Here is a 21,314-nt window from a genome sequence, read left to right as displayed (position 1 = left end):
AATGGCACAGGCAGGCCTCGCAGGGCTGCAGCTGCAGCAGGATGGCAGCTAGTTCAAGCATGAATCTCTGCATTCTGGCACTCCATGAGTGAAACAGTACAAATGGGCCTCCCAGAGGTGTGGCTCCGTCAGGGCAGCTGATATTCCAAGCATGAACCTCTGCACTTGGTGACTGAGACTGCAGAGGCAGCTACCCCAAGTACAGGCCTCCCTGAAAGAAGACAAAACAGTGGACACCAATGAGCCCATAGAGAGTCTACACTCTCATTGGCCCCTGCGGACCCAAATCTGAGAGTAGAGAACAGGGAGATCCTTTGTGAACCTTTAAGTAAGTGCTTTCAGAACCCCAGATCCAGGGTCTCTTTATGATAGCAGCCAGACATCTGATCCCTCCCACTCACACAACCACTATGGACAACATAGGGATCACTGAGACAGCATTCTAAACACTAAAGTCCCTCTTCCATGGGTCTGCCAGTGGAATCTAGGCAAACCAGTAAAATCAGAAAAGTCCCAATCACAAAACATCCAAGAAATCAAGGATGCCATGAAAAGACAATTTTTTTGTTTTTTATTAATTACAATGTATTTACTTTGTATCCCCCCATAAACCTCTCTCTTGTCCCCTCCTAGTCCCACCATCCTTCCCCGTTCTCCATGCATGCCCCTCCCCAAGTCCATTGATAGGGGAAGTCTTCCTCTTCTTCCTTCTGAGCTTAGTTTATCAGGTCTCATCAGGTATGGCTGCATTGTCTTCCTCTTTGGCCTGAAAAGGCTGCTCCCCCATCAGGAAGAGGTGATCAAAGAGCAGGCCAATCCGTTCCTGTCAGAGGCAGTCCCTGTTCCCATTACTATGGAATCCACTTGGACACTGAACTGTCATGGGTTACATCTGTGCAGGCATTCTAGGTTATCTCCATGCATGGACCTTGGTTGTAGTACCAGTCTCAGAAAAGATTCCTGTGCCCAGATTTTTAGTTTTGTTGCTCTCTTTGTGGAGCTCCTGTCCTTTCCTGGACTTACTATTTTCCACTTCTTTCATAAGATTCCCTGCACTCTACCCAAAGGTTGGCCATGAGTTTCTGCATCTGCTTTGACACCGGGCAGGGTAGAGCCTTTCAGAGGCCCTCTGTGGCAGGCTCTTGTCCTGTTCGCTGGTTTTCTCCTTCTTCTGATGTCCATCATCTTTGCTTTCTGAATGGATATTCAGCATTTTAGCCATTGTCCTCTGTCTTGATTAGTTTCTTTAGGTGTACACATTTCAGTACACATTATTATATTATATGTCTAATATCCACTTATGAGTGAGTATCTACCCTGTGTGCCTTTCTGCTTCTGGGATACCTCACTCAGAAAAAGACAAATTTAAGAATAATAGGAATATACAAAAAATAAGATTCCTAGATCCAAAGCCCAGGAAATATTTTCAAGAAAATCATAAAAGAATATTTTCCTAACTTAAATGATGAGATGTCCATTAACACACAAGAGACAAATAGAACACCAAATAGACTAGACCAGAAAAGGAATTCTTCATGTCACATCATAGTCAAAACTCTAAACCTACAGAACAAACAAAAAATATTACAATCAGCAAGGGAGAAAGTCCAAATAACATATAAAGGTACACCTATCAGAATCATACCAGATTTCTTAACAGAAACCATGAAAGTCAGAAGGGCCTGGGCAGATGTTATACAGACTCTAAGAGACCTGAGATACCAACCCAGATTACTATACACAGCAAAGATTTTAATCAGCAAAGCTGAAAAAAAGAAAATATTCTATGACAAAACTAAACTTAAACTATATCTACACAGCAACACAGCCCTACAGAAGATAACTGAAGAAAACCTCCAATCCAATGAAATCAACTACACCCAAGAAAACACAGGATATAGATAATTTCACACACAAAAAAAAAAAAAAAATGTAAAAAAGCATTGAAACACATTAACACCACCAACTCCACAATAAAAAGAAATAACACTATTTGGTCACTATTATCTATCAACATCAAAGGCTTGGACTCTCCAATAAAATGAAACAGAATAACAGAATGGTTGCTGAAACAGGATCCAACATTCTGCTGCACTCAAGAAGCACACCTCTGCAGCAAAAACAAACATCTCAGAGCAAAGGAAGGGCTGGAAAAATGTTTTTTCAACCAAACGGACCCATTAACCAAGCTTCAGTAGCTAATTTAATATCTAATAAAATAGAATTTCAACCAAAATTAATGAAAAAAATAAGAGGTCGGGAACTTCATTCTCATCAAAGGAAAAAATCCATCAGGAGCGCATCAAAATTATGAACATCTATGCCACAAATACAAGAGCACTTGCATTTGTAAATGAAACATTATTAAAGCTTAAATCACACCTCGATCCCAACACCATAATAGTGGGAGACTTCAACAGTCCACTCTCACCAAGAGAGATATCATCTAGACAGAAGCTAATGAAGAAAATAATGACACAGATATCCTAAATCAAATGGACCTAATAGAAGTCTGCAGAACTTTGTAAACAAACTCAAAAGACTATACCTTCTTTTCATCACCTCATGGAACCCTCTCAAAAATTGACCATAGTATCAGGCACAAAGTAAGCATCAACAGATACAAGAATATCAAAATAATTCCTCATATAGTATCAGACCACCACGGCCTAAAACTAGAACTCAATAACAGCAGAAACAACAAAAAGCCTATATACACAAGGAAATTGAACGATTCTCTAAATGACAGCTTGGTCAGGGAAGAAATGAAAAAAGAAATTAGAGACTTTCTAAAATTCAATGAAAATGAAGGCAAAACATACCCAAAATTATGGGATATAAAGAAAGCAGTGCTAAGAGGAAAGTCCATAGCATTAAATGCCTCAAAGAAGAAGTTTGAGATATCTCATACAAGCAATTTAACTGAACAGCTAAAACCTCTGGGAAAAAAAAGAAGCAGACAAAGGAAAAAGAAGTAGACAATTGGAAATAGTCAAACTCACACCTGAAATCATTGAGTTAGAAACAAAGAAACTAAGTGAAAGAATCAATGAAACCAAGAGGTGGTTCTTTAAGAAAAACAACAAGATAGACAAACCCTTAGCCAAACTAGCTATAAGGCAGAGAGAAACTATACAAATCAGCAAAATCAGAAATGAAAAGAGAGATATAATTACAGACACTGAGTAAATCCAAACAATCATTAGGTCTTACTTCAAAAGCGTAAATGCCAGAAAATTTGAAAATTAAATGAACAATTTTCTTGAGAGATTCCACTTAACAAAATTAAATCAAGATGAGGGAAATAGATGAAATAGTACTATATCCCCAAAGAAATAAAACCACTCATCATAAGTCTCCCTTCCAAAAATAAATAAATAAATAAATAAACAAATAAACAAATAAACAAATAAATAAATAACAGGGCCAGACAGTTTCAGACCTGAATTCTACCAGACCTTCAAAGAAGAGCTAACACCAATTCTCTTCAAACTATTCCACAAAATATAAAAAGAAGAAACATTACCAAATTCATTCTATGAAGCACAATCACTTAATATCTAAACCACACAAACCCAACAAAGAGAACTTCAGATCTCTCTCTCTCTCTCTCTCTCTCTCATGAACATTGATGCAAAAATACTCAATAAAATACTTGCAAACGGAATCCAAGAACATATAAATATATAATCCACGATGACCAATAGGCTTCAACCTAGGCATACAGGGGTGGTTCAGTATATAGAAATCTGTCAATGTAATCCACCATATAAACAAACTGAAAGAGAAAAACCACATGATCCACTTCTTAGATGACAAAAAAGCATTTGAGAAATTGTAACACCCATTCATGTTTAAAGACTTGGAGAGATCAGGGATACAAGGCACATACGTAAATATAGTAAAGACAGTATAGAGCAAGCCTATAGCCAACAAATGGAGAGACACTTAAATCAATCTAACTGAAATCACAGACAAGGCAAGGCTGCTGACTCTCTCCGCATCACTTCAACATAGTACTTGAAGTTCTATCCAGAGCAATAAGACAAATAAAAGAGTTCAAGAGGATAAAGATCAGAAAGGAAGAAGTCAAAATATTATTATTTGCAGATAACATGATAATGTACATTAGTGATGCCAAAAAATCAACCATAAGGATAGGAGTTTCACAAGGACCAAATATATCTGGGCACAGGGGCCTTTTCTGAGACTGACACTCCACCAAGGACCATGTATAAATATAAAACCTAGAACCTCTGCTTGGATGTAGTCCATGGTAGCTCAATAACCAAATGGTTTTCCATAGTAAAGGGAACAGGGACTATTTCTGACAGGAACTCAAAGGAAGGCTCTTTGACCTCTCCATTCTCCAGTCCTGCTAGGCCACAGAGGAGGACTTTGCAGCCAGTCCTGAAGATACCTGATAAAACAGTGTCAGATGAAAGGGGAGGAGGTCCTACCCAATCAATGGACTTGAAAGGGGCAGGGAGGAGATGAGGGAGGGAGGATGGGATTGGGGGAGAATGAGGGAGGGGCATACAGCTGGGATACAGAGTTAATAAAATGTAACTAATAATAAAAATTACATAAATAAATAAAAAAATTCAACCATAGAACCCCTTAGCTGATAAACACTTTCAGCAAACTGGCTGCATAAAAAATTAACTAAAAAATTAAAAAAAAAATCAGTAGCCCTCTTGTATGCAAAAGGCAAAAGGGCTGGAAATTAAATTAAGGACACTATACCTTTCTCAATAACCACAAATAACATAAACTACTTTGGTGTGACTCTAACCAAGCAAGTAAAAGATCTTTTTGAAAAAAAAAAAAAAAAAAAAAAAAACTTCAAGTCTCTGAAAAAAGTAATAGAAGAGGATATCAGAAGATGGTAAGATCTCCCATACTCATGAATTGGTAGTATTAATGTAATGAAAATGGCCATCCTGCCAAAAGCAATCTACACATTCAATGCAATTTTCATGAAAATACCAACACAATTCCTTACAGAACTTGAAAGAAGAAATCTCAACTTCATATGGAAAAAAAACCCCAAAATTGATTTTAAAATCCTGTACAATAGATTCTGAGGAGGTATCACCATCCCTGATCTCTAGCAGTACTACGGAACATTAATTAAAAAAAAGAAAAACTGTACGTTACTGGCATAGTAACAGAATGATAGATCCTTGAATCAAATTGAACACCCAGATATAAACCCATACACCAACTGATACTGATTTTTGACAAAGATGCAAAAACCACAAAATGGAAAAAAAAAAAAAAAAACATCTTCAACAAATGGTGCTGGTCTAACTGGATGTCTACATGTAGAAAAATACAAATAGAAACATATTAATCACCCTGCACAAAACTAAAGTCCAAGTGGATCAAAGACCTCAACATAAAACCAGACACACTAAATCTGTTAGAAAAAAATTGGGGAAGTGCATGGAACTCACTGGCAAGAGACAACTTCTTGAACAGAACAGCACAGGCTCTAAGAACAACAATCAATAAATGGGACCTCATGAAACTGAAAAGCTCTGTAAAGCAAAGGACACTGTCATCTGAGAAATGGGGCCATCCCAAATTAGAAAGAAAAACAACTGGACCTTGAATAAGGGCCAGCTAAAAAGAAAGAGCAAGTCAGGCAATTTAGGGGAGGACTGTCCTTGAAGCTGTAAGCGGCCTGCTACAGAACTGAGAGATGGGAGAAGAGGGGAGGACTTTCCTTGGAGCTGTGAGTTCCCCGCTACAGCTGCCAACCGCATAACTGCTATCTTTTCTGCTAACTAATCAATGTAAAGGCCTGAAATAAAAACTCTGTGCTTTGTATGCTCGGGGTTGTCTACTGCTTTGAAGGGACGACCCCCATCGCGATTGGAATAAACTGCCTCTTGCTTTTGCATCAAACCTCGGTCTGTGAGTCACTTTGGGGGAGGGAGCGGTATGGACCCTGCACCGGGAGTGCAGGTTTTGTATGTGGTGCGAAACCAACTTGACCCTTCCCCAACCCTCACCAGACCGAGTTCGGAGGTCAGGTTGAAACAGGTTAGTCATTTTGTTTGTTTGACCTCAGGTTTCTGCAGATTCTGTTTTGTTCTGTTTTTCTGGTTAGGCGCCTGTCTGAACCGTCTTGGTTGTCTGATTAGGCTATTTCGATTGACGGGCGCGTCAGATAGTCAAAAAGCCAGGAAGATGGAGGACGCTCCAGGTTCCGTTTGTTGGGAGGTTGGATCAGAGACGGTCCTCCTCCCGTCTGAGTCTGATTTTCGTAGGGACCTGACGGGAACTGTTCCGTTAGGGCACTGTGGTATCACCCACAAGGGCGTCCTTGTCTGATTGCTTGTTTGGTTCTTTTTGTCTCTGTTCTTGTTGCCTCTCTGACTTTTCTGACGGAAGATTTCATTATGGGGCAGACGGTGGCTACACCCTTATCTCTCACCCTTGACCACTTCTCAGAAGTGAAATATAGGGCACATAATCTCTCAGTGAAAGTTAGAAAAGCAAAGTGGCAAGCCTTTTGCTCCTCGAAAGGGCCTGCTTTTCAGGTTGGATGGCCACCGGAGGGCACCTTTCACCTTGACACGATTCTTGCTGTTAAGACCAAGACTCTCCAAGCGGAGGGGGGCCATCCTGTTCAGGTACCTTATGTCCTAACCTGGGAGGATATTGTTCGCCATCTACCCCCCTGGGTGCGCCCCTTTGTTCTCCCCACAGAGACTTTTGTGCTGTTAAGGAAGAGGAGAAAAAGAAAGTGCTCACTTCTCCAGAAGCAGACCTCCTCCTTTTTGACCTCCCGCCCCCTTATCCGCCAGCCATGGCCCCTACCCCTGCCAGTTCCCTGGCTGGTTCTCCTGCCAGACCTCCAACCGTTTCCCCTGTCAGTCTCCTGGAGGCTGTCAGTTCTCCCTGGGGCCTAAGGTGGGGCTAGCATGCAACTTTCCTAGTCCCCTCACAGGTCCCTCAGCAGGAGCTGTCGGTCCCTCAGCGCTGCCGCCACAGACACCATCGGTGTTGCAGACACCGCCAGAGGTCCCGCTGCACTCACCAGCTGACCCTGCTCAGAATAAAAGGGGCCCAGCAGCTGAAACACGAAGCCGCAGAACAACCCAGCTGGACTCGGTGGCTCTCCCATTGAGAGCCTATGGATTTCCAGAGGGGGATGGGCAATACCCCCTTCAGTACTGGCCTTTTTCCACAGCTGATCTCTACAATTGGAAGGCTCGCAATCCCCCTTTTTCTGAGAACCCCCAAGCCTTGACTGACTTGTTTGAATCTGTCCTTTTCTCTCACCAGCCCACTTGGGATGATTGCCAACAGCTTTTACAGACACTCCTGACTACCAAGGAGAGGGGACGAGTTCTTCTAGAAGCAAGGAAGAATGTTCCAGGGGCAGATGGGAGGCCTACAGTTCTCCCCGACGGTGGAGTGAGGAAGGGAGTAGAACAGAGTCTCCCGGCATGGCACGGCACAGCTGAAAAGCCAGCCCACACGATATGACCTGACCAAGCTGCCTCATTTCAACCTGAGCCTGGAGAGGACATTTTATATTTAAATCACAAGAAACGGAGAAACCACCAAGGCACTGGGCTTTCTGGGGAGAGCTGAACTGGGGGCCAAGAAGGAAGCCTGAGATCTCTCACTGGACCCCTAGAAAAGATTGGAACAATCCATTTTGTTTGTTTCAAGATAGGGGTCTCATGTAGCCCAGGCTGGGCCAGAGCTCAAGGATGACCTTGACCACCTGATCCGACTGTCTTGCCCTCAAAAAACTACTGAGATAACAGGCATGTGCAAACAGACACAGTTTACAGTGGAACGTTTTCAAATCTATCCAGAGCGCAAGGACCCAGAACCTGGTGAAAATGCAGATGCCAGGGCCCCTCGCTGGGAATTCCAAGGGGTGAGAGGCTAAAGGGTCAAACTCAACCTCCTGAGTCCTGGATAGGAGGCCACGGGTCCAGGAAGTGTGAACACAACTGTTTCCCTGACGAGATTAATAATGGGTTTCTTCTCTCTCGTCCTGATTGGGATTACAATACACCAGAGGGTAGGCAGCACTTGAAGGTTTACCGCCAGACTCTAATGGCAGGTCTCCTTGGGGCTGCTGGAAGACCCGCCAATTTGACTAAGGTAAGAGAAGTGGTCCAGGGGCCGGAGGAATCTCCTGCAGCCTGCTTAGAACGGCTGATGGATGCGTTCCACCGGTTTACTCCCTATGACCCTGCTTCAGATGAGCACAGGGCAACAGTAGCTGTATCTTTCATAGATCAGTCAGCTAGGGATATTTGTAGGAGACTTCAGAAATTAGAAGGTCTGCAGGATAAGTCGTTAAAGGATTTAGTGCAAGTAGCAGAAAAAGTCTTCTATAGTCAAACAACAAAAAAAGAAAAAAAAAACCAAAAAAAAAAAAACAGGAGATAAGAGAGAGAGAGAGAAAGACAAGAGGCAGAATAAAAAATTGACTAAGATTCTGGCCACGGTAGTTCAGGAAAGTCGTACTGAAAGGGAGAGAGTTCCTGGCAACCGTAAGGGCCCTTTGTCTGAGGACCAGTGTGCCTACTGCAAGGAGACGGGACACTGAAGGAGGGATTACCCCAAAAGGAAGAAGAAGCAGCTAAATTCTCGAGCCACAGGGACCAGGGTCCTGACCTTAAACAATGACAGCGATTAGGGAGGACGTGGTTCGGTTCCCCTCCCCGAACCCAGGGTAACCCTCAAGGTGGAGGGGAAGCCAGTCCATTTTCTAGTGGATACTGGCGTTCAGCATTCAGTTCTGTTGCAAGACTCAGGGGCTAAGAAAGAAAAAAAAAAATCATGGGTTCAAGGGGCCACTGGATGTAAGCAATATACATGGACTACCCGAAGAACAGAAGATCTTGGAGTGGGCCGGGTATCCCACTCGTTCTTAGTCATGCCTGACTGCCCATACCCATTGCTGGGATGGGATATCCTGACCAAAATAGGAGCCCACATCTATTTTAACCCAGAAGGCCCACAGGTTACAGATAAAAGAAGGGATCCTATTCACATGCTTACAATTCACTTGGAAGATAAATACCGGCTATTTAAAAATTTAAAAGAGGGAGAAAAAGACATTGACTGGTGGGTAAAAAAATACCCTGAGGCCTGGGCTAAAACAGCTGGCTTAGGGAAAGCAAGAAAGCAACCGCCAGTCCAGATAGAGCTAAAACCTCAGGCAGCCCCAGTTGCAGTGCGGCAGTATCCAATGTCTAAGGAAGCTCATGATGGGATTTGCCCTCATATTCAGCGACTCCTTGACCTAGGGGTTTTAAAAAGGTGTCAATCTGCTTGAAATACTCCATTACTGCCGGTCCAAAAGCCTGGGAGCAACGATTATCGGCCTGTGCAGGACCTGAGGGAAGTTAATAAACAGGTTATGGACTTACATACAACAGTCCCCAACCCATATAACCTGCTGAGCTCCCTTCCCCCTGACAGAGCCTGGTATACTGTTCTAGACCTTAAAAATGCATTCTTTTGTCTTCAACTTAGCCCTGCCAGCCAAGACATTTTCGCTTTTGAATGGAAAGATCCCAACTCCGGGGTCTCGGTTCAACTAACATGGACTCGACTTCCCCAAGGATTTAAGAATTCTCCTACCATATTTGATGAAGCCTTGCACCGAGACCTGGCACACTTCCAGGCCACAAATACTCAGGTAACTCTTCTCCAGTACATGGATGACATCTTACTAGCTGCAGATTGTCAAAAAACCTGTCTCAAAGCCACTGGCCAACTGTTACAAGAATTGGGCGAAATCGGCTATAGAGCATCAGCAAAGAAGGCCCAGATATGCCGGAAACAGGTCAGTTACCTGGGGTATATACTAAAAAAAAATGGTTATCGGAGGCTAAAAAAGAGACTGTGTTTCATATTCCCCCTCCACGAACTACAAAACAACTGAGGGAATTTCTTGGTACAGCAGGGTTTTGCCGATTATGGATTCCTGGGTTCGCTGAAATGGCAGCCCCTCTGTATGCCCTTACAAAGGGCAATGACTCTTTTTCCTGGGGAAAAGATGAACAGGCTGCATTTGATATTATTAAACAGGCTTTAATGTCAGCTCCAGCCTTGCGACTTCCTGATGTCACTAAACCTTTTCATCTCTATGTGGCCGAGAACCAGGGAATGGCTAAAGGGGTGTTAACTCAAAAAATTGGAGCCTGAAAGAGACCGGTAGCTTATCTATCTAAAAAGCTTGATCCAGTAGCAGCAGGATGGCCGACCTGCCTTCGGATAATAGCAGCAGTCCCCGCATTGGTAAAGGATGCTGACAAGCTGACCTTGGGACAAGATCTTACTGTTTATGCCCCTCATGCCCTTGAGAGTGTTGTCAGACAGCCACCTGATCTCTGGCTCACGAATGCGCGCATGACTCATTATCAAACTTTGCTTTTAAATAATGACAGGATTACTTTTGACCCAGCAACGGGGCTAAACCCTGCCACCCTGTTACCAGATCCAGAGATTCAGCCCCCAGAGCATGATTGCTTGCAGGTGTTGGCGGAAGAACAGGGATGGCAAAAGGACTTAAAAGACCAGCCTCGAGCCTGATGGGCAACTGTTGGGCAGAGTGAACGGAATTTTAGGTAAGAACTGGGAAATAGTAAGAGCTGGAGAGGACAGGGTCTCCACAAGGAGAGCAACAGAACAAGAAAATTTGAACATAGGGAACTTCCCAGAGACTCATACTCCAACCAAGGACTATTCATGGAGATAACCTAGAACCCCTGCACAGATGTAGCCCAGGGCAGTTCAGAGTCCAATTGGGTTACATAGTAATGTGAAGAGGGACTGCCTCTGACATAATCTGATTGGCCTGCTCTTTGATCACCTCCCTCTGGGGGGGGGGGGAGCAGCCTTACCAGGCCACAGTAGAGGACAATACAGCCACTTTTGATGTGAACTGACAGACTAAGATCAGAAAGGAGAGGAGAACCTCCCCTATTAGTGGACTTGGGGAGTGGCATGCAAGCAGAGGGAGGAGGGAGGGTGGGATTGGGATGGGAGGAGGGAGGGGCTTATGGGGGGATGCAGAATGAATAAAGTGTAATTGATGAAAAAATTAAGAAAAAAGGGAAAAAAGTAATTTAAGAACCTTAAATGACTTTCAAAATTGGAGGAAAACATGGAGTTAGTCAATTGGCATGGAGCACGTCTCGCCCCTGGGGGCAATGGTCTCCTGAACCTACTCAGACCTCGGACACCACCACTGCTAGTTCTAGAACTGACGCAGGATGTTCCAACGAGGGGTTAAGGCTTCTCATAATATTTCCTATAAGCCCACACCTGTTTGTCTATATCCCCATTTTTATTCATTATTAGCCAGATAGAGCCAAGTAATTGTGGAAATGATACATGCTTTTTTGCCCAATGCTGGAATGCTAGTAAAGTTAGGTATGCCCTGGTTACTCGCATGCCTCACTGGGTGCCTATGCCCATTGATGCCCCTCACGCTATGACTCTCTTCAGACAGAAAAGGGATCTTGGAACTACAGCCACCATTGTTACTACCATCTCATTGACGGCTGTTGGAGCTACCACCAGGGCATTAGCCATGAGTCATACTGGGCAGACTGCTCAAACCCTGAATAATCATTTAGCCAATGTAGCTCATGCCTTAGTTGTACATAAAGGAATTAATGCTCAACTAAAAGGAAGCTTGATGGTGTTCAATCAGAGGATTGACTGCTTGCAGGAGCAAATTGATACCCTATGGCAAATCGCTCAACCTGGCTGTCAATGAAAGTATGCTGGACTTTGTGTCACTAGCATATAACATGAGAATTTTTCCTGTGCTGCAAATCTGTCTAAACAATTGTCGAGCTATATTTTAGGTAATTGGACTGGAGAATTCGATACTACGATGGAGCAGCTGAGAGTGGCCATTGTCACAGTAAATTCTACCGGAGTGGACGCAGGACTAGCCACAGGATTATCAACATGGATTGCTGCAGCCATGAATCATCTGAAGGAATGGGCGGGCATGGGAGTGTTAGCAGGCCTTCTGGTGTTGGTCTCCTTGGTTTGCCTGTGGTATATATGCAAGATTAGAGTCTCACAACAGTGTGATGCAGCCATGATCATTCAGGCCTTTACAGCCATTGAAGCAGGACATTCTCCCCAAGCATGGTTGGATACCATAAAAAGCTAAAATGATACGCTCAGGATGCGAGGCTAAGCATTGCACTCAGGGTCAGCCGCTTTGGACCCAGAGAAGAGCATGTCTGATTGCATGCGGGTTGATGCCCCAGGTCCCGCCTCTGAGAAAAAGGTATCGGATGGTCTGATGCTCTTTGGGTGGATGACACCTAAATGAACATCTGTACAAAGTCCCAATTTATTTCTAATATCAGAGATCAGACCTCTACTCTTGCCTGATGCGTCTAAAACAAAAAGGGGGAACTGTAGAGAGCTGCGGAATGCTATGCCTTAAAGATGGAGCTGGTTTCCGCCTTCCACCTTCCCGATGGTGAGTGCTCTCTGTCACGAACAACTCCACATTTGGCTAAGGCCAAGGATCTGGCTTGCTTCCATGTATGTGGACCTATCTGCATTGCCCCCGTGGCACGCCTGGGTTGGCTACCCAGAGGCTATTTAAGCTGTGGGCTGGCTTTCCCCGGGGTCCGAGGATTGTTCAATGTTCCTGAATAAACTGCATTGAAAAAATAAATAAATAAAATAAAAATTCAAAAAAAAAAAAAAAAAAAAAAAAAAAAAAAAAAAAAAAGACCAGCCTCTGCAGATGCTGAGGTGACATATTACACAGATGGGAGTAGCTTTAAAAAAAAAAAAAAAAAAAAAAAAAGCAGGAGCAGCGATGGTGGATGGACACAAGGTAATATGGGCCCAAGCACTGCCTAAAGGCACCTCTGCTCAACGAGCAGAACTGATTGCCTTAACTCAAGCGTTAACTTTGGGGAAAGACAAAAAGATAAACATCTACACTGACAGCAGGTATGCCTTTGCTACGGCCCATGTGCACGGGGCCATCTACCAGCAGAGAGGCCTATTGACGTCAGCTGGTAAAAAAATTAAAAATAAAAATAAAATCTTGGCCTTGCTCAATGCCTTACTACTGCCCACCAAGGTAAGCATAATTCACTGCCTGGGACATCAGAAGGGAAATTCCAAGGCAGCAAAGGGAAATAACATGGCTGATCAGGAGGCTAAAGCAGCTGCTAGAGAAAGTCCTGCTCCAATGATATTAACTACTGAATTGCCAGAGAAGAAACAGCTAAAATACTCAGAGGATGACCTGGAGCAAATACAGAGAAAACAAGAGACATTTGATGCTAATGTGGGAGCATGGATTGACTCCAAAGGTAAGGTCATTCTGCCACAAAAAGATGCTAAGAGACTAATAACACAAATGCATCAATGGAATCATTTAGGGGCAAGGAAATTGACTAAAATTGTTCTCCAATCTCCTTACCAAATACTAAACCTCACTGCTCTAACCGAAAAAGTGACTCAGACATGTATCCCTTGCCAAAAGGTAAACGTAGGGAAGAATTTCCAAAGCTCGGGAAAACGGTTAAGGGGAACTAGACCTGGAATGCATTGGAAAGTGGACTTTACCAAGATCAAGCCAGCCAGGTATAAAAATAAATATCTTCTAGTCTTTGTAGATACCTTCTCAGGATGGGTGAAAGCTTTTCCCACCAAAAAAGAGACTGCTCTGGTTGTAGCCAAAAAGATTTTAAAAGACATTTTTCCCCGGTTTGGAGTTCCAAAGGTAATCGGGTCAGACAATGGGCCAGCGTTCGTTGCTCAGGTAAGTCAGGAGGTGGCCAGATTTTTGGGGACTAATTGAAAATTACATTGTGCATATAGACCCCAAAGTTCAGGACAGGTAAAAAAAATAAATAAAACTCTAAAAGAGACCCTTACTAAATTGACCATGGAGACTGGCGGTGACTGGGTGGTACTCCTCCCTCTGGCTCTTTTTAGGGTCAGAAATACTCCTTCCTTGTTAAATCTCACACCTTTTAAACTATTGTATGGAGTTCCTGCTCCCTTGACTCTCCTGGGAGACCCTCTTGACATAACTAGTGGTAACTCTGACTTGTTGTCCAGGTTAAAGGGACTGCAGCTTATTAAAAAAAAAAAAATCTAAAACAAGGTTGGCAGTGCATATGCGCCAGGATCCTTAGAGGTACCACATCAGTTCCAAGTTGAAGACTTGGTTTATGTACGGCGACACCGTAATCAAAATTTGGAACCCCAGTGGAAAGGTCCTTACTGCATCCTGCTCACCACCCCAACGGCTGTAAAGGTAAAAGGCATTGCTGCTTGGATCCACGCATCACACGTCAAACCTGCTCCAGAGGACTCCACTTCTGACTGGAAAATCCAGCCCAGTGACAATCCCTTAAAACTTAAACTTGTTAAGAATGTTAGCCGTGAGTGATATCCACAAACTGCTGGTGCTTTTGGCTCTGTTAAGCACTTACAATACTTGCTTGGGCTCCAGTCCTCACCAGCCCAAACTTTTGACTTGGGAAGTAACTAATCAGAGACATATTATAATTTGGTCTGTTTCAAAGATAGCCCTACCCTTCACATGGTGGCCGTACTTGTACCCTGACCTTTGTAAAATGGCTCTAGGAGCACCTGCTAACTGGGATTTGCAAAGCCACCTAGACCCCAACGTGGTTCCTGGGGACCATAGACGTGGGTCTTTTAGTGAGAGAAGGGGCTTAGATCCCTGGGGGGGGGGGTTGTGGGACCACCAACCACCACAGTATGCTGCGAGTCCTAACCTTTTATGTATGTCCAGGACCCCACCAGCAACCTAAAATGATAAACAAATGTGGGGGGAGAAATGACTTCTACTGCAAAAATTGGGGGTGTGAAACCACTGGTGATACTTACTGGAAGCCTACCTCCAGTTGGGATTACATTGTTGTTAAAGCTAATTACAGTCATGCCCAGCCCCCAGACCGGGGACCAAACAATAGGTGGACTAATCAGCCAATATGTACCACCTGGTGCCACCCCCTGCTAATCCGGTTCACAGACGCTGGAAAACAGATTTCAACTAACTGGGTGACGGGGTTCACTTGGGGCCTACGAATATATAAGGAAAGATATGATGATGAGTTACTTTTCACCATCAAATTAAAAATAACAGCCCCATCTGCTGAAGTAGGGCCAAATAAAGCTGGCCCTCACTTGGTTCCCCCAGTGAAAGCGGACCCCCAGACTATAGCCCCATGTCCAGCAACCCCCTCACTGACTCCTAACTCAAAAATGGGTAAAGATTCTTCTTCCCCTAAGCCTCCTGGACCATACATTACTTCCCTAGCACAGGGGGCCTTTCAGGCCCTAAATAACACCAACCCCAAGGTTACTGAGTCTTGTTGGTTATGCTTTGGAATTGCTCCCCCATATTATAAAGGAATTGCCTTTACAGATGAGATAAGTAACTCCCAAGAGGCGACAGCCTGCCGTTGGACGCAAAGGGAGGCTAGACTTTCCCTGTCTGCCGTTTCAGGGCAAGACTCTGTGTAGGTAAAGTCCCCCCCAGTCATCAGTTTTTATGCAACCAAACCTATGATGTTGCAGGTCTGTCTGGATCCCTCATACCACCAATGGATGGATGGTGGGCCTGTGCGACAGGGATCACTACTTGTGTCAGTACTCAGGTGCTTGTCAATTCATCTGACTACTGTGTCCTGGTCCAGGTAATCCCCCGAGTCACCTATCACCCATATGAAGAGCCCTTCCAATACTGGGACTCTATGAGGGAACCGCTGATACGAACAAAAAGAGACCTGGGAATTTCCTTAGCTATAAAGCTTGGGGTCGGGCTAGGAGCAGTAGGGACAGCAGCTGGAGGGTCGGCTATAGCCCTCCGACATAGCGGGTTAAATGAGCTTAGGACAGCTGTTAATGAGGACATAAAAAGATTAAAAAACACAATTAGAGAGCTCAAAGATTCCTTACAGTCATTATCAGAGATGGTGTTACAAAACAGAAGGGGCTTAGATTTATTGTTTTTACAACAAGGAGGTTTATGCGCGGCCCTAAAAAAAAAAATGCTGTTTCTATGTCGACCATACTGGAGTTGTCACTGAGACCCTAGATAAGGTCAAAGAGGGCTTAAGAAAAAAAAGCAAGAACGAGCCCAAAGCCTAGGATGGTTTAAAGGATGGTTTAATTCCTCTCCATGGATGACCACTTTAATCTCCACCTTGCTAGGCCCTTTGCTAATTCTTCTCCTGATTGTAACTCTTGGGCCCTGCATTCTTAATAAGCTAGTCAATTTTATGAGAGAACGGATCAGTACCGTTCAAGTCCTTATGCTTCGATAGCAGTATCAGCAATTAGAGATGCAGGCTGAATCTAGCCTGTAATTTTAGGGTTAAAATTATGCCAAAGAAAAAGGGGGGAATGAGAAATGGGACCATCTCAAATTAGAAAGAAAAACAACTGGACCTTGAATAAGGGCCAGCTAAAAAGAAAGAGCAAGTCAGGCAATTTAGGGGAGGACTGTCCTTGAAGCTGTAAGCGGCCTGCTACAGAACTGAGAGATGGGAGAAGAGGGGAGGACTGTCCTTGGAGCTGTGAGTTCCCCGCTACAGCTGCCAACCGCATAACTGCTATCTTTTCTGCTAACTAATCAATGTAAAGGCCTGAAATAAAAACTCTGTGCTTTGTATGCTCGGGGTTGTCTACTGCTTTGAAGGGACGACCCCCATCGCGATTGGAATAAACTGCCTCTTGCTTTTGCATCAAACCGTGATCTGTGAGTCACTTTGGGGGAGGGAGCGGTATGGACCCTGCACCGGGAGTGCAGGTTTTGCACATCAAAACAAAGGGATAACCTACAGACTGGGAAAGGGTAGTCAACAAACCTATAATGGCAGGGGGCTAATCTCCAGAACATATAAAGAAGTTAAAAAGCAATAAATTGAGTAATCCAATTTAAAAACAGAGTACAGAGCTGAACAGGATTCTCTATAGAAGAGAAACCCTTAAAGAAATGCTCGATGTCTTTGGTCATCAGGGAAATGCAAATCAAATTGACCCTGAGATTTCACCTTACAACCAAAAGAATGGCTAAGAACAAAAATTCAAGAGAAAACACTTGCTGGAGACAGGGTGGAGAAAGGGAAATCCTCCACCACTGCTTATGGGAATGTAAAATTGGACAACCATTTTGGAAAACATTCTGACACTTTTCTGAGAAATTAAGAACAGTGCTTCCTCATGATTCAGCTTTAGCACTCCTAGGCATATACCTAAAATATGTTCAAGCACACAACAAGAACATTTGCTCAACCATGTTCATAGCAGCTTTATTTGTAATAGGTAGAATCTGGAAACATCCCAGATGTCCCTCAACTGAGGAATGGATACAGAAATTGTGGTACATTTACACAATGGAATTTAAAAAAAGTTAAAATAAGGAAATCATGACATGTGCATGCAAATGGTGGGAACTAGAAAAGATGATCCTGAGTGAGGTATCCCAAAAGCAAAAAGACTTATATGGTATACACAAACTCATAAGTGTATATTAGACTAATAATATAACATAAACATAATAAAATCTAAGGAAGCTAAGCAAGAAGGAGGACCCAGGTTAAGCTGATGAATCCTCACTCAGAATGGTAAACAGTACAGACATCAGAAGATGGAGAAAACAGGGAACAGGACAGGAGCCTACCACAGAGAGCCTCTGAAAAACTCTACTCAGAAGGGTATCAAAACATTTCCTGAGATTCATAGCCAAACTTTGGGAGGAGTGCATGGAATCTTATGAAAGAAAGGGAGATAGTAAGACCAGGAAGGGGCAGGAACTCCACAAGGAGAAAAACAAAACCAAAAAATCTGGGCACAGGGTACTTTTCTGAGACTGACTCTCCAATCAAAGTTCATGCATGGAGATAACTTACATGCACAGATGTAGCCAATGTCAGCTCAGTCTGTAAGTGGGTTACCTTGAAAGGGGAACAGGAGGTATCTCTAACATACACACAGTGGCTGATGCTTTGATCACCTTCCCCTGATGACAGAGCAGTCATACCAGGCCACAGAGTAAGACAAAGCAACCAGTCCAGATGAAACCTGATTAGTTAGGGTCAGATGGAAGGGGAGGAGGTCCAAACCTATCAGTGGACTGAGGGAGGAACATGGGAGAAAGAGAGAAAAAGAGTGAGATTTGGAAGAGACAAGGAAGTAGAACATAGCTCAGATAAAAAAATGAATGAATTGTAATAAATTAATAAAAATCAGATACATATATGCAATAGACAGATAGACCAAACAGACATATAGAACAAAGCATACAACATGGGCAGTTGCCCAAAGTTCCTCATCTTTCTGTGTGCTAATAATGCAAACTGGGTCTTTCAAATTTATACAGCCTTCTATAATTGCAGCATTAAACTATTTATTATATGAAAAAAAAATTCAGACATTCAAAAGAAACCAAGAGCTGGTTCTTTGAGAAAATCAACAAGATAGACAAACCCTTAGCCAAACTAACTAAAAGGCTGAGAGAAAATATACAAATCAACAAAATTAGAAACAAAAAGGAGGCCATAATGACAGACAATGAAGAAATTCAAAGACTCCTTAGGTCTAACTTCAAAAGACAATACACCATAAAATTTGAAAATCTAAATGAAATGGGCAATTTTCTTGATAGATAGTTACCAAAGGTTGAGGATTCTTAATCTAAACTAATAATCTCAGGATGATGTATTCTTTGTAAATAATTTTAAAATCTGTCTTATTTTATACAGATTCATCATAGTCTAAAGCCATAACAAAGAGATATCTAAAGTCAGCATGACACTATAAACTTAACTGATGCTTCTTGCTTTTACTGTATCCTTTCAGTGCAACACCACAACTTCTAAATCTCTTAACATAGCTTCCCCCTTTTGTCTATACACACCAGTGTTGCCAAAAATATGGAAGAAAGGAGGCTATATCTTAATCAATTTTCTACAGAAGGTTGCATCAATTAGTCATGCATAGCACATCTCAGGCAGAAGGGGGAAGTGTGCAGGCCCAGGGCCCTGTGTGGTACAGGCAGCTGGTGAGACTCTCAAGGAGGTTTGTGTTGAACGCTGAAACACTGTGGGAGGAGTATAGTCATATTGCTGACAGTAATAAACTGCCAGGTCTTCAGCCTGCACACTGCTGAGTGTAATCTGTCCAGATCCACTTCCTGTGAAGTGATCAGGGACCCCAGTGTATCTATTGGATGCACCATAGATTAGCAGTTTAGGAGGCTGCCATGGTTTCTGCTGGTACCAAGCTACCCAACCACTCACACTCTGACTAGACTTGCAGCTTAAGGTAATTCTCTCTCCAACAGATGTGGACATGAATTCAGGAGTCTGGGTCATCACAATGTTCCCCTCAGTACCTGCAACCAGAAATACACAATGAGTATACACAGAAGGAATTCCTGATACAAATGTTGGCCTCCAAAATGCCTTTTCTAATGGCATTGCCTGAATACACTTGGTTTCCAATAGTAAACAGCTGTTTTTTCTACAAATGAACTATATTGATGATATTCTAATACTCTAATACTCTTTAATGTCTCACCAGACAAGCAGATGAGCAGGAATATGAAGATCTGGATGTGTGACTCCATCTTGGTTGCCCAGGCTGTCTGATGCTTTTCAGTTCTAACTGCAAAGGCTTGGTTTATAAATTATGGGCAGCTGGGCTGTCTTGTAGGGACCTATGCAAAACAGTCATTACATGAGGAAGTAAATAACCAGGGTACTGGGCTGTGAAAGAATCCAGGTTAAATCTTCAGCCAAAAATATCATCAAAGTGAGTAACCAATCACTGGGGAAAAAGTCAGCATTGAAGCTCAAGGACCAACTTTGAGCTCTCAATCTGAAAATATTGAGATAGATGCACTCATGACAAGCTTCCATTAAAAATTGAAAACATTTAAGTAAAGTGAGTTTAATAGAAATATACTAGAAAACCTTTGATTACAGTCCTGAGGAAACAATAAATATCCTAATCAACAACAGCAGAAAGAAACAGGAGAAGCAGGGAGAAGAAAGAAAAAAAAAAAAGAAGGGAGAGTAGAAGAGTAGGTGAGAGAAAGGAAAGAAAAGAGAGGATGGAGAGGAGAGGGAAATCTGGATTGGAGAGGGATTGGAAATGTCGAGAGGAGAGAAAAGTTGAGCAGATAAAGGAAATACGTATTAAAACAGAAAGGTTTGGGAATAGAGTCAGATCAGCAGTTATGAGCATTTCAACTCTTATAAAACGCTCATGTTTGATTCCAACGAATTGTTTGATGATTCTCAGTCATCTGTAATTCCAGTTATAGCACACACAAGGTACACATACATACATGCATACATACATACATACACATCTAAATAGATACATATTTTTGAGATGTGAGCCCTGAGCTTCTGCTCAACTTAAAACAAGGTTTGCCACCTGCAGCCTTCAACTGCTATCACGGATTCTAGTTCTCTGAAAGAGCCAATAAACATTTTCTTGAAAAGTGGCTTTGGTCATGTTTTTTTTTTAATTAAATTTTTATTTTTAACATTAATTATATTTTATTTGCTTTGTATCCCAGCTGCAGTCCCTCCCACATCCCCTCCCAATCTCACCCTCCCTCTCTCCTTCATCTTTTCCCATGCCTCTCTCTAAGTCCACCAATAGGGGAGGTCCACCTCCCCTTCGATCTGACCCTAGCTATTCAGATCTCATCAAGACTGGCTGCATTGTCCTCCTCTGTGGCCTAGTAAGGCTGCTCCTCCCTCAGGGATGTCGAGAGGGGGGTCAAAGAGACAGCCACTTAGTCCATGTCAGAGACAGTCCCTCTTCCCCTTAATAGGGAACCCATTTGGATACTGAGTTTCCATGGACTGCATCTGTGCAGGGATCTAGGTTATAGCCATGAATGGACCTTCGTTAGGCTATCGGTCTCAAAAAATGCACCTGAGCCCAGATATTTTGGTTCTGTTGCTTACCTAGTGAAGCTACTGTACTCTCCAGGTCTTACTAACTACCTCTTCTTTGATATGATTCCCTGCACTCTGCCCAAAGTTTGGTTATGAGTTTCAGAATCTGCTTTGACACACTGCTACACAGAGACTTTCAGAAGTCCTCAGTGGTAGGCCCCTGTTCTGTTTCTTGTTTTCTCCTTCTTCCAATGTCCATTCTATTTGTCTTTATAAGGGAGATTGATCCTCTTACACCGGGTCTTCATTCATGTTTAGGTATACGGATTTTAGTATGTTTATCCTATTTTATAGTCTAGTATCCACATATAGGTG

At 43.0% G+C, this 21,314-nt stretch overlaps 1 gene segment (V, D, J or C); it reads right to left on the bottom strand.

Moving 5' to 3' along the window:
• Positions 1 to 9,236: 9,236 nt before the first annotated feature.
• Positions 9,237 to 19,677, bottom strand: LOC110543260 (immunoglobulin kappa variable 4-1-like). The segment is given in 3 exon segments: positions 9,237 to 9,379; positions 19,076 to 19,417; positions 19,603 to 19,677. Coding segments are annotated over 3 exon segments (534 nt in total).
• Positions 19,678 to 21,314: the final 1,637 nt, after the last annotated feature.

This window comes from Meriones unguiculatus, chromosome 5 (genome assembly GCF_030254825.1).
Source record: "Meriones unguiculatus strain TT.TT164.6M chromosome 5, Bangor_MerUng_6.1, whole genome shotgun sequence".
Classification (NCBI taxonomy): Eukaryota; Metazoa; Chordata; class Mammalia; order Rodentia; family Muridae; genus Meriones; species Meriones unguiculatus.
The sequence above is the reverse complement of the archived record's forward strand: the minus strand, read 5'-3'. Positions and strand labels throughout refer to the sequence as shown.